Source organism: Macrobrachium rosenbergii, chromosome 55 (genome assembly GCF_040412425.1).
Source record: "Macrobrachium rosenbergii isolate ZJJX-2024 chromosome 55, ASM4041242v1, whole genome shotgun sequence".
Lineage (NCBI taxonomy): Eukaryota > Metazoa > Arthropoda > Malacostraca > Decapoda > Palaemonidae > Macrobrachium > Macrobrachium rosenbergii.
Genome location: NC_089795.1, coordinates 79,170,097 through 79,184,519, shown reverse-complemented (window position 1 = coordinate 79,184,519; position 14,423 = coordinate 79,170,097). Strand labels below are relative to the sequence as shown.

Sequence of the window (14,423 nt, the reverse complement as noted above, 5' to 3'; positions counted from 1 at the left end):
TCTTCTCGTGTCATAGTTGTCCACCACTTCTCAAAGAAGGTAAGAGCTGCTCTGGTAATTACTTCCGTTAATATACATGATCTACTTATCCTCCATGATGCTTTAAACAAAGAGATGAAACGTAAACAGGAAGTCATACTCTGTCAAATAACTGCGTTCTGGTAGCTTTCAGTAAATGTTATTCCAATAATTAATAAACGCACCTTGTATAATTAGGAATATGCAAGAATGCTAATCCAAATATACACAGAAGCTTCCAGTGTCGTAATCTAGTGAAGTATGATTTATTTTTTTTTAATACGGAGGCCTACTTTATGACACAAAATTGTGTGTATTTCAGGAACCCATTACGCTAGTACAGTTTTGATTATTAACTAAAAGTATTGAAGATAAAATGCTTTATCTTTACGACAATTTTGCCGTTCGTTCATTACCCTCACTAATTATAAAATAAAATTATTCTATGTGCGAAGTTTACAGCAACTCACATTTAAGATGGAAAAAAAAAAAAAAAAAAAAAAGAAATAAACTTCCTGGTAAGGAATATCAATAAAATCACATAAACAGTTTTGTTTCTTTTCCAGACAAAATGCGTCGAGCTGTGATTTTCCTGACTCTGGCGACCCTGGCCGTGGCCGAGAGAGACTTCTCTGAGAAATACACCTTCACTAAGGTAAGTACCGATTTTCATCCTGTCTCCGCCATTTTAATTCCATTTCCAAGCAAGAGATGTAGGACCCATTTTCTCTCTTTTCCATCTCTCTTCTCCTCTGACTAAAAAGACAATAAGCTTTCCTAAGTTAAGGTAGCATCAGGAATTGCAAATATTTAATGTAAGTTTACCATGACCTGTTTACCAATTTCTAAGAAAAGGATTACGACGGTAGCCAAAGCAGAGTGGAAAAGAACGCCTATCAAATTACGAAACTGCATTTAATTTCCTCATTCCCCCAAACAACGTATCCTTCGTTCCTGAAAGGGCAAAGTTATCCAGTATCCGAAGAATTAAATAAAAACTCCCATGAATTACTGTCACAATAAGCGGATGAAAGTATAAATATCAGCAATAATCTTAAATCCACGTCGACTGACACACTTCTTCCACTAGTAACATCCATTTACTCCAGACTGGTCATTGTGTATTTGCATACGGAAGAAAACACTGTCACCATTAGAAGTGTAATGTGATATATTCTGCTTTTTAACATATCTTATATTTCCTGCTTTAACATATTTGCAATCTATTCTGTGGAAGCTTGTTATGGGCCTTCATCCAGAGATGTATGCTCACGAACAGTAAAATAATAATAATAATAATAATAATAATAATAATAATAATAATAATAATAATAATAATAATGACAAGGGGGTATTATTTATAACTACATAATCCTTTCTGGAAACTGGACAAGATCAAAACACAAACAACTCTTGCCTAACTTACCATTCTTTGGCAGGTCATGGCAAGCTGTCTCGGCGAAGGTACGTACTACGATTATTTGGCAAAAGTTGGCGCCGCGCAGAGAGAGTGCCAACAGCTCCCGGTGTCCAGTCTGCAGACAGTTGGTTATCCCGTCTATCCACAATCTGTAAGTTTGAAGTGTTTAAAGTACTAAATATATAAACGTTTAAAGTTATTTTTTTTATATTTAGAATACAGAATCCCTGACAAATAACCAATTATCAAGATTATATTAGTGATCTTAACTATCCTCGTTAATAAATACACTCTGACTCATTAACTGTACTTGTCACTGTGTTCTTGGTAATTAAAATAAATTAATTCTTTGTTTATTATGAGATTACGTATATACATAATTATATAAAAATATGATATACATACACACACGCATGTATATATATATATATATATATATATATATATATATATATATATATATATATATATATATATATATATATATATATACACACATGATTCTCATGTCTACTCCTTAGTGTTTACTTGCACAGAATAATGTGAACAAAATTAATAACCATGTCTTGTTTCCTCAATCCTTTCAATGTATTCCTCAGCTAACCCTCTCTCAATCCTAAGATCTCATTTTCTATTTCCAGGGATACCTACACAGCCAAGATGGTTATTCCCCATACACACAACATCCTCCCTACTACCAAGGACATTCAGGGGCACCACAAGGGTATCCTCAGTACCACGGAGCACCACAAGGGTATCCCAAGTACCACGGAACACCACAAGGGTATCCTCAGTACCACGGAAACACCACAAGGGTATCCTCAGTACCACGGAACACAAGGGTATCCTCAGTACCACGGAACACCACAAGGGTATCCTCAGTACCACGAAACGCCACAAACTTATCCTCAGTATCACGAAACGCCACAAACTTATCCTCAGCCTCAGGGTGGACCTAGGTACTATCCTCAGCAACACGGAGGGCCACAGACCTATCCTCAGTACTCTGGCGTACCAAACACGTATCCTCAACATCATGGATCAAAGAGCTATTCTCACTTTTTACAGGTAAGTAATATGACCAATGATTTGCACTGCGTAATTTGTCTTTCATATGTGTATGTGCATGCATGTATATATGTGTGTATATATATATATATATATATATATATATATATATATATATATATATATATATATCTTTCTTCCATACACTAATATCTTCCATATATATATATATATATATATATATATATATATATATATATATATATATATATGTATGTATGTATACATATATATTAATGTATGAAAGAGAGAGATGAAGTAATCTTTTCAAAATATTTACCTATTACTTTGGCTATTATTGTCATACCCATTTATTTACCATATCAATCGATTCTAACTTACATTAATTAACTGCCCAATTATTCAGTAATAAATCTGATTTATTACTGAGTTCGAAAGAAAGTCTCAAACTTTCACACCTTGAGAAGGGTTGAGTGCAATAGCCAAGTAACCATTCAAGAGAAAAAAGGAAAGTAATTAAAAAAAAAAAAAGTCGAATTTCTGAAAATGTACCATTACCTTTATGCACACTTCTTGGTGTTTGTTAGCGGAGATTTTTGTTAGTTTCTTTAATACTAATACAATTTGTAGAATGTAACCGCTTATTCTTACTGATTTTGAGTTTTTGTAAATGTGAAATACACCGTGAGTAAATTAACGCAAGGATTAATAATGGAAATCTACAAACAATCCCGTGGTACAACCACAGCCTTTCACTTGAGATGTTTTGGGTTCGAACCCCGATGGATCAAAAATTCATAACAAAAATACTGGTCACGACAGGATAAATTTCAAAAAGTTTTCGACCATGTTTAAAATAACCCTCACCAATATTACCTTGTGTGAACTCTCAATGAATCCTTCCTATAGAAACGCGAATCAGTAGGACCAGTATCTACAGGAGCTCCTGCATCTACAGCAGCTCCTGCATCTACAGCAGCTCCTGCATCTACAGCAGCTCCAGCATCTACAGCAGCCCCCTCGAAGAAGCCTTTCTTCGATCAGTACTACCTCCTAGACGCTGTCAACACCATCACCGCCTCCCTCAGCAACTACACCTGCGTCCTCCATAAGCTGGGTTTCGTAAGTAGGGCAGCGAGTGTTTTTCAGTTCATTATTTTCATACTATACAGATGCACCACCAGTAAATGTTTGTGGCTTGAAGGTAATTTCTGTCTGCTATTTTGACAAAGGTAGGACAAAGTTTTGAAGTGAACAGCTAATCACAAGTACCATTGGCATTCTTAAGATTAACCAAACAAAAACTTCTTTCGGTTATCTTCTGAAGATGGAAAGAGAAACCCAAAAGATTCCTGTGTATAACTTGTTTGCTTGTAAATATTTACATATTACTTGAATCTCGAGTACTTTCAGTAATCGAGATTCAAATATGTAAATATTTACAAGTAAACAAGCTATACACAGGAATCTTGTGGGCTTCTCTGTCCATTCTTAAGATTTGTATAATTTTTATCAAGAGCAATGTTCCCAATTGTCTGCTAGATTAAACATTAGTAATTCTACTTTGCATCTCATCTACGAAAATTTGTATGTTTCTAGCTGATGCTGATCTTCTATTTGTGACTTCTTCTATGAATGACTCTATTTCCAGATTGACCAATACCTCAACTTACGCGTGGACAACTACATCCAGCACTTCAACCAAAAACCAATTAGCCAAGAACTCAAGAAGGATTTGGCTGATGGAGCCGCCTACTGCAGGGATTTAACTGTAAGTGTATCAGTTATTTTTCATTCCCCAAGTTCTTTTGTTACCTTAAAAACAATTATTCAACAACATGAATACGAAAAAATAATACTACAGGAATTTAACATCCTGTAAATTCTCAAACTGAATTTGCCAGTTCTTCTGAATTAACTATTTTCTTTTTTCTTCCAGTACTGTCTTCCTCTCGAAAGGCTCAAGTCTCCTCTCCCCCTGAACCTCCAACGCCTCCTGCTGGCGATGAAGTGCGAAAAAGAGACGAGGACCGACGCCTGCTTCAAGGAGGACCTCAGGAAGAACATCCACGAATTTGACCTCTCTCTCTTCCCCAAGAACGACACTCAGGAGAGCAAACTCAATAAACTCTCCGCCATCGTCATGGAGGCAGATTCCCTTGATGAATTACAGATTCTATAGACTGAATATATTTTCCATATAATATACCTACAAAGGACTGGAATTCTGGGTGACAATTTATCCACCTTAAATAAAAGTAAGAAAAACTGATAATGCTTTTAATTACTATTTCCAGTACCATATGTTTTGGGAATCACAGAAACAAACTCGAAAAAATTCTTTCTGTTACTGCTACTGGTCCCTCCAAGGTTTTGAGTTTTAATCAACCCATTTCCTGAGCCTCGTCTACAACCTTCCCTATGCCATGTTTTGGCCTTTCATTTTCAGTGCAATGGACGACACTACACATCACATAACCAAACATCTTAATATTCCCCTGATGGCTCTTTGTTGCATTGTGTGTGTGTGTGTGTGTGTGTGTGTGTGTGTGTGTGTGTGTGTGTGTGTGTGTGTGTGTGTGTGTGTGTGTGTACAATACAGGGTGTCATTAATTATCTGTAAAAGTTGAAAATTCAGACAGAATGAAAAAAGATGAAGATAATTCTAGCAGGTTTATTGGAAAACTTAGTTAAACGAATCAATTTTTTATTAAAAACACCAGAACACTTCATGTGGGCCCCACTTGTTACATGCAACTCATCAAAAAGATGCTCAATTTCTGACCAATTGCGTTTGAGCATCCCATCATCAATGGGAGATATGGCTTGACGTATTCTTTCCTTAAGATCATTGAGTTTTTAAACTTGTGTACGATAGACTCTGTCTTTAACGTGGTCCCACAAGAAGTCTAGAGACCTAGATGGCCAGGGAACTGGACCACCTTTTCCAATCCACCAGTTTGGAACTGTTTCATAAAGAAACTCACGAAGAGTCGGCTACCAATGGGCTGGCGCACCATCTTGCTGGAAAATAACTGTTGGTTGCAGGTGGTACAACTGCAGTACAACAAATTCTTGCAAAAGATAAAGTTAAGTGCTCGAATTAATTGTTTCTTCTGCAAATTAAAATGGGTCAATCACTTGATTAAACATGAGGCCACACCAAACATTGATTTTTGGGCTATTTTTCTCTAGTTCTCTTGTTTCGTGTGGTTTTCCAGACCCCAGAGGCAGATGTAATCGCTCTAGACTACTTCTTATGGGGCTACGTTAAAGACGATTCTATCGTACACAAGTTTAAGACCTCAATGGTCTTACGGAAATGATACGTCAAGCTATATCCACCACTGATGAAGGATGCTCCAATGCATTTGGTCAGAAAATGAGCATCTTTTACATGTGTTATGTGCAACCAATGGAGCCCACGTGGAAGTGTTCCGATGTTTTTAATGAAACTTTGTTACCTATTTTTTTTTTCAAATAAACCCTGTAGAGTTATCTTTATCTTTCATTTCTTCTGAATTTTTTAAAACTGTTAAGATGATTTATGGATACCCCGTTTATATATATATATTTATATATATAATTATATATATATATATATATATATATATATATATATATATATATATATATATATATATATATATATATATATATATATATGTATGTATGTATGTACTGTATATACACACATAGAGGGTATCCATAAATTATCTTTACAATCTGTATGTTGTATGTACAGTATACTCTTGAACGGCTAACGGAATAGGTATTAAAGTGCCTTACGAAGCCTAGGCCTCAATCAATAGAGAAAAGGCAAGATTAGATTTAAGAATATAAGAAATATATTGCGGTCTGAGACCGAAGAACAGAGAAGGGGATGATAATCAGAAAAAACTCGAGTACGAACGGAATTCCACGGGTTGGAATTGCAACAGAGAAGGAAGAAATCTTGTTTGGGATCATCCCTTACAAATTAATGTAGTATGTCTCTCTGCATCGAATACTAAGAATATCTTATCATGCTTAGGAGAATGGCTATTAAATCCATGAGGTTAATCAGTACTTGGGGTTAGTGAGCAAGGCTAATTCAATCTGGCTAAAACAATGAGGCGTGCACTAGGATGACGGTCAATATCTGAAGCCAGTATCACTGTAATCAATGGTGAGTGCTCAGTATGGGCTTCTAAAAATCACGATAAGCCTCAATGACGTTGGCTATGGGTTCTAAATATTTACAGAATTCGCCAAAAATGTTTGAAGTCACTTCTCTATTTGTACTACATATGCTTTTTCCTTTATTCTGCATAGCCAAGTCGAACAAGTAACTTTCATCTATAATACTAAACTTTCTGTCAGAAGATAGGGCAGACTTGTATTAACTGAGTGAGACTTCGAAAGAATTACTGTTAGCAGAATGGAGGCGAGGTGGACTCGAGTTAACAAAGGGCTGAAACTATTTACGGATGTACAGTATGCAAGTAAAGAGCAATAAGTAAGGAAAACTACCAAAACTGACAGGTATAAATGGTGTACAGTATTGTGATACTCTGGCTAACCAGGTATTATAAGCCTTAGAGAAAGTAGGACAGATCACAGAAGAACTAATAAGTGAAGCGTAGCTGGAAGATGTTTTGAAACGGTTGCAAGAGCACCTTAGAAGTAAAGGTAAAGCTACAGATGGTGTGAACAGGCCAAGAAAATACTTACGAATAAAATTCACAGCAATGCAATGCACAGAATGTCGAGCATATATGGAGTAGCATATATGGAGTAGGTGACCTTTTTAAAGAGTATTATATATATACCTGTATATACATATGTATGATATATATATATATACACACACATACTGTATATATATATATATATATATATATATATATATATATATATATATATATATATTATATATATATATATATATATATATATATATTATATATATATATATATATATATTATATATATATATATATATATATATATATATATATTATATATTATATATATATATATATATATATATATATATATATATATATATATTATATATATATATATATATATATATATATATTATATATATATATATATATATATTATATTATATATATATATATATATTATATATTATATATTATATATATATATATATATATATATATATATATATATATAAATATAAAACAGACAAATCAATGAAGGAACTGAGTTTACATAAGAAATCTGGAGAAAAGAGTTCTATCTACTTGCAGAAAAAAAGAAAAACTTAGAATATATATATTGAGCCAATCTCCTATACTGAGGTGATGTGTGAATAATGAAAATAAATGAAAAGGAACACACGGAAGCTGCTGGGGTAAATTGTAATCATAGCATTAAATGATGACGAAATATTGGATGGGTGAGTATTTTAGATATAAAACAAGTAAACAATGCGCCGAAGTTTCTTTGGCGCAATAGAGTTTTCTGTACAGCCGCTACAGCGTATAATCAAGGACACCGAAAACAGATCTATCTTTCGGTGGTCTCGGTATAATGCTATATGAACCGCGGCCTGAAACTTTAACCACCGGCCAGTGGTGGCCTATCCTATATAGATGCCAGAAGCACGATTACGGCTAACTTCAACCTTAAATAAAATAACTACTGAGGCTAGAGGGCTGCAATTTAGTATGTCTGATCATTGGAGGGTGGATGATAAACATACCAATTTGCAGCCCTCTAACCTCAGTAGTTTTTAAGATCTGAGGGCGGACAGAAAAAGTGCGGACAGAAAAAAGTGCAGACAGAATAAAGTGCAGACGGACAGACAAAGCTGCCACAACAGTTTTCTTTTACCGAAAACTAAAAAGGGGCAAAAAAGTTACCATAGGTTGAAAAATATCAGTGTTTTGAGGTGGTTTAGTCGTGTTGGAAGAATGAAAGAAAAAACGCTTGTGAAAAGTATGCATGCACTGTTAGGACAGAGGAGTGAACACCAAGAAAGTGCTAGAATACATAAAGGGATTTTTGAGTTAACTCATATACAGAAGTGTGAGTATGGAGTAAACATTATCGACAAAGGAAAGACTCTACTCGAATTACATACATAGCACATCAGGTGTAACAAATGCTGAGAAGGTAAGAAATGTGGTTATAAAGAACTAATACAAAGGATAGCATAGGTGAAAAGAGATCAGTATTTCTGAAATACATGTGGTGAGAAGGGGGTGAGATGTTAGTAAAAATGTAATATATATTCATATATATATGCATATTATATATATATATATATATATATATATATATATATATATATATATATATATATATATATATATATATATATATATATATATATATATAAAACCCTCCCATCCTTTCCTTATTTTGATATACACACACACACATATATATATACTGTATATATACATATACACATATACATATAAAAATAAATCAAAGTAAGTAGAAGGATGGGAGGGTGAACAAAAGAGAGCTGATTAGATCGACATGAAAACAAGCTAGAACCACCAAAAGACCTTATAGATGAGCTACTTTTTATCTTACGTTTCCCCTTCAGTAGCATCGAATGTAGGCCGGCTCGTTTGATCAATGATCCCACTTTCACCTCGATTCTCGGTCCGATCTTCTTCTTCTTTTCCTCATGGTAGCTTTTCTCTCTCTCTCTCTCTCTCTCTCTCTCTCTCTCTCTCTCTCGTGGATACAATTTTGACTGCTGTCCCGCTGAGCTTTGTCGGTTGTGTTACCGCTGTTTCAATTAATGCCAGCACGGGCTCTTGCTCTTGAGCAGCCTGTCAAAAACTGTGTATAAAGCTCCTCTTGGACGGCCTCGTAGCACCCATCCGGCAACCTCTTCCTTCATTTATTCAGCTTAATTCTCTTTCTGCTTCATATTTCCCTGACTTTACAATCTTCCTTTTTCGAAAAGGCAAGTCTACCATTTCCTTTATGGTTAAGCTCCAACTCTCTTCCTTCCCTTCCATTTACTGTTTTCTTCGGGTCTGGGCTACAAAAGGGGATAAGGCTGAGTAGCATACATCATGGAGGGTGTCTACGGTTTGCTTACGAGCTTCTGTAGATATATGAAGGGGCTGATTTTATGGAAGGTTTCTGTAAGGTGATTCAAAGATGCTGCAATACTTAAAGAGCGAAGTTGCAGTGACTGTCGTTTTGGTTTTTCTCTCCCTCTCAGGATAAAAGCCTAATGATAATATTTATAATTACAAACACACACGCACATTTAAATAGTCGTAAATCTAAACAGCATAATGAACGCATAAAATAATTCCAAGAATTTCAGTCATTATAACTGCCCTTGACAACTTCTTTGTGAAGACGGGTGTGATACCGAAAGCCTCATTAGGAGCTTGTATATAAAGCTCTCGGGATGCTGAGTCCCTGTGTCGTATCTGTCCACCACATCTCAAGGAAGGTAAGAGCTGCTACTGTGTCTGAATTATTATTCTCTTTAATTATGTGACGCAAGACATCAGAAACAACATTAATTAGCCTATCACGTTTGGAACTTGAAATGTCATACTGTCATTCACAATGTTACAATATACTCATTTAACAAAGTCAAGTATCTGTTTTTTTTTAGTAAGTGACGACTGTCCATAAATCTGTTCATTCATACTCACATCAGAGTGGTCAATATAACAGGAAGCACAAAATTTCATGTTTTTGTCCAGTAGCTGGAAATGGTCCAAAGTTTTAAGAATTTACAAGTGTTGAAAAAAATTCATCTAAAAGTTACAGTATATCGGTTCATATGCTTTTCAAAATACAGTTAAACAACGGATATTTTATTGATATCTTTTGTGTAAAATTGTTAAATTTCTAACTTTTCTTATTACAGACAAAATGAGTCGAGCTGTGATTTTCCTGTCACTGGCGACCCTCGTCGTGGCCGAGAGTGATTTTAATGAGAGATACACCTTCACTAAGGTAAGTAATTACCGAGTGACCTATTTGGTCCCAGTACTAGGCTTCTAGCCTAGACCTGCCATTTCATCCAAATCCTTCGGGCCAGCCCTATGAGAGCTGATAGTCAGCTCAGTGGCCTGGTTAAACTTTTTTAATAAATATAATAATACTTCAATCCTGCTGTAATCTTGCACTTTTCGGTCTTTGTTTAATTTTGCCAATCAAAATACAGTTTACCTGAAAATGACCGCATCAGCCAATTCAAGCATTCCATACTTACCGTCTTCATAACAAAAACCATTACACAATATAGCTCAGATGAATACAATGTTTGTTGATTTAAAAACTACACTAAAATTCTTAACTAAAATCTTAACAGTCTATTTCCCCCTCTTCTTGATAAATCACTTTTTTACAAATGGAATATTTTCCCGGAAAACAATCACCAGAAAATGGATAAGCTTCTGCGATAAACCTCCATAACAATGTCGATATTTATATCGACACAAAACGCCAATCGGCTTTACTCACAAGTTTTTCCTTTGCATAATGCACAGTTATCTCGAATGAAAATGCTATTTTTCATATTGCTTAAGATCAAACATTATTTATTACATCAACTGAATATACTCAGGTTAACACCTTTTTTTCACTCTTTACACATGGACTTTCTATTCAAGGGTGGTTTGCTAACGAGTTCATAATATTTTATATTGATACTCCCAAAATTAATGATATGGATGAAGTTCTATCAACCAACGAATCTGTGAAATAAAACGATAATTCCAAAACAACACCGAGATCAAAATAAAAGTGATTCTTGCCAGTTTTATCACATTCTGTTTACCTTTCACATGACAGGCCATGGCGAGTTGTCTGGGTGGAGATACGTACTACGAATATTTGGCACAAGTTGGCATTGCCCAGAGAGAGTGCCAACAGCTCCCAGTGTCAAGTCTGCAGACAGTTGGTTATCCTATCTACCCACAACCTGTAAGTATGAGTGTCTTTATTACTCCACAGATGAATGTTTCAAGTCTATTTCTAAACGTTTTAGAATACAAAATTAATAAAAACGAAATTGGGATACTGACTTCAACCATATTCGTTAATGGATACACTCTGATCCATTACCTGTATCAAATTTCTACTTGTGCTTTTGATAATTAAAAACAACCAGTACTTTTGATATATATACTTAAGTATTTTGATATGCATATACAAAATATATACATATATATATATAGATATATAAATAACTATATATATACATATATATGTATACATATATATAATACACATACATATATATATTTATGAGAGAGAGAGAGAGAGAGAGAGAGAGAGAGAGAGAGAGAGAGAGAGAGAGAGAGAGAGATCTTAAATAATTCCCTGTTTCCTCAAATACAAATAAACGAAATAAAAAAAAAAACCGTATGCCTGCTCAAACCTTTTAGTGCATTCCTCAACTACTCCTTTTTATCATCGGCTCTGATCTTCTATTTCCAGGGATACCTACACAGCCAAGCTGGTTATTCCCCATATATACAACATCCTACCCATTATCAAGGACATTCAGGACCAGTATTTGGGGTACCACAAGGATATCCTCAGTACCATGCAGTACCGCAAATTTATCCTGAGCAACAAGGTGGACCTAGGTACTATCCTCAGGAACAAGGTGGGCCTAGGTACTATCCTCAGGAACAAGGTGGACCTAGGTACTATCCTCAGCAACACGGAGGGCCACAGACCTATCCTCAGTACTCTGGTGTACCAAATACTTATCCTCAACACTATGTACCTAAGAGTTATTCCCACTATTTACAGGTAATTCAAGTTTTCCATATATACATATACATATATATATATATTATATATATATATATATATATATATATATATATATATATATATACATATATATATATGTATATATATTATATACTGTATATATACATATATATAATTACATAAATTGAATAACAGCAGAGATGACAAAAATGGAAACTGACACATAAATCGGTTGTACCATCCATCACTGTCACTCAAGGTCGTGCGTTCGAGCCCGACGTGAGGCAGATATATTTATAACAATAATATTATGACGAGACATATTCCGTAATATTTCTAACTGTTTCAGTTGATTATCCCATTTTAAAACAAAAAAATTGACCTTAGGTTAATATTTACTCCTATAAATTACCACTGATTCCTTCCAACAGAAACGTGAATCTCAAGAAGCAGCATCTACAGTAGCTCCAGTATCTACAGGAACTCCAGTATCTACAGGAACTCCAGTATCTACAGGAACTCCAGTATCTACAGGAACTCCAGTATCTACAGCAGCTACAGCATCTACAGCAGCTCCAGTATCTACAAGAGCTACAGCATCTACAGCAGCTCCAGTATCTACAGGAGCTACAGCATCTACAGCAGCTCCAGCATCTACAGCAGCTCCAGCATCTACAGCAGCCCAGCATCTACAGCTCCCTTGAAGAAACCTTTCTTCGATCAGTACTACCTCCTGGACGCTGTCAACACCATCACCGCCTCCTCAGCAATCTACACCTGCGTCCTCCACAAGCTGAGTTTCGCAGTGAGCAGATATTCTTCTTTACTGCCTGATGTATTTATTACCACCACTAAAATTTTGGGGCTTGAAGCTAATTTCGATTAACAATTTTGACCACGGAGAGTCAAAGTTTTGAAGTAAATAAGTAATCAGGAGTACCATGGGCACTAGTAAGATGTATATTATTTTCTATTAAGAGCAATGTTCTCAATTAGCTATTATGAACATGTGTATACTTCACACTCACACCGATCTTCTATGAATGACTCTTAAGATAAAAATCCATTTCCAGATTGACCAATACCTCAACTTACGTGTGGATAACTACATCAAGCACTACAGCCAAAAACCAATTAGCCAGGAACTCAAGAAGGATTTGGCTGATGGAGCCGCCTACTGCAGGGATTTAACTGTAAGTATAAGAATCCTCTCCATCTTCTAAACTCTTATTTTACTTAAAAACAATCTATGAAACGTTTCTTAAAATATTATCGAGGAACTAAGACGATCAAGCACTGATAAGGAACTATAGGCTGTTGAAGTCCAAACATTTAGAATTACATCAAGTTCATTACGTAAGTATTTATCATGCAAATTCTCTGTTTGAATTACTGCCTATTCATTTAACTATTTTCTTATTTTCCCTTGCAGTACTGTCTTCCCCTTGAAAGGCTCAAGTCTCCTCTCCCCCTGAACCTCCAACGCCTCCTGCTGGCGATGAAGTGCGAAAAAGAGACCAGGACAGACGCCTGCTTCAAGGAGGACCTCAGGAAGAACATCCACGAATTTGACCTGTCTCTCTTCCCCAAGAACGACACTCAGGAGAGCAAACTCAATAAGCTGTCTGCCATCGTCTTGGAGTCAGAATCACTTGAAGAATTACAGATCCTATAGAGACTGAATATCTTTCTATATTTTCTAACATGTCATTAAAAGACGATGGGGTTAGGGTAACAATTTGTGGTACTTAGCATAAATAAAAGAAAAAATGTGATACCGATTTTTATTGGCATTCCAAAAACAATTTCGTTTAGAAAACACTGGGATCCGGCCACAGTTCAATTCGAAGATTTGAAACAATGGTTTATTCTTGTTATCTTACCTGTAGCTTTATGGTAACTGGCAAATAACTTCTGCCTAATTATTGCTAGTGGTCCCATAAAATGTTTAAAATCTCAATAACCATTCTCTTGTATTTCATGTACGACCTTCCCCCATGCTTCCTTTTGCCCTGTCTTTTTCTTCATAAATGCTATTACGCCTTACTACCCGCTTGAAAATGAAGTGTGCTCTTGAGGTGAAACATTTAATTCTACCTTAAGCAGCTTTGTTAGTTCTATATATGCAATGAAACGTTTTATGAACTGACGGTAGTTCCTCATTGGGGAGTCGGTAGAGTTGTCGGCTAGCACTCGCTAGGCCCGAGTTCGAGTCTCCGGCCGG

General features: G+C 35.4%; 3 protein-coding genes across 3 annotated transcripts; all 3 read left to right on the top strand.

Moving 5' to 3' along the window:
- The first annotated feature begins 259 nt into the window (after positions 1-259).
- LOC136835480 (anti-sigma-I factor RsgI2-like) lies at positions 260-4,705 on the top strand. Its single transcript, XM_067099045.1, has 6 exons — positions 260-673; positions 1,458-1,589; positions 2,080-2,506; positions 3,377-3,589; positions 4,119-4,238; positions 4,407-4,705. Exons 3-6 carry the CDS (start codon positions 2,099-2,101, stop codon positions 4,647-4,649), a joined length of 984 nt encoding a protein of 327 aa, XP_066955146.1. The 5' UTR covers positions 260-673; positions 1,458-1,589; positions 2,080-2,098; the 3' UTR covers positions 4,650-4,705.
- Positions 4,706-9,876: 5,171 nt separating this feature from the next.
- On the top strand, positions 9,877-12,903 carry LOC136835849 (anti-sigma-I factor RsgI2-like). The gene is made up of 5 exons (XM_067099696.1): positions 9,877-9,911; positions 10,338-10,426; positions 11,267-11,398; positions 11,915-12,235; positions 12,631-12,903. The coding sequence occupies exons 2-5, from the start codon at positions 10,343-10,345 to the stop codon at positions 12,901-12,903; spliced, it is 810 nt and encodes a 269-aa protein (XP_066955797.1). The 5' UTR covers positions 9,877-9,911; positions 10,338-10,342.
- Positions 12,904-13,242: 339 nt separating this feature from the next.
- Positions 13,243-13,943, top strand: LOC136835848 (uncharacterized). Its single transcript, XM_067099695.1, has 2 exons — positions 13,243-13,392; positions 13,632-13,943. The coding sequence occupies exons 1-2, from the start codon at positions 13,243-13,245 to the stop codon at positions 13,872-13,874; spliced, it is 393 nt and encodes a 130-aa protein (XP_066955796.1). The 3' UTR covers positions 13,875-13,943.
- Positions 13,944-14,423: the final 480 nt, after the last annotated feature.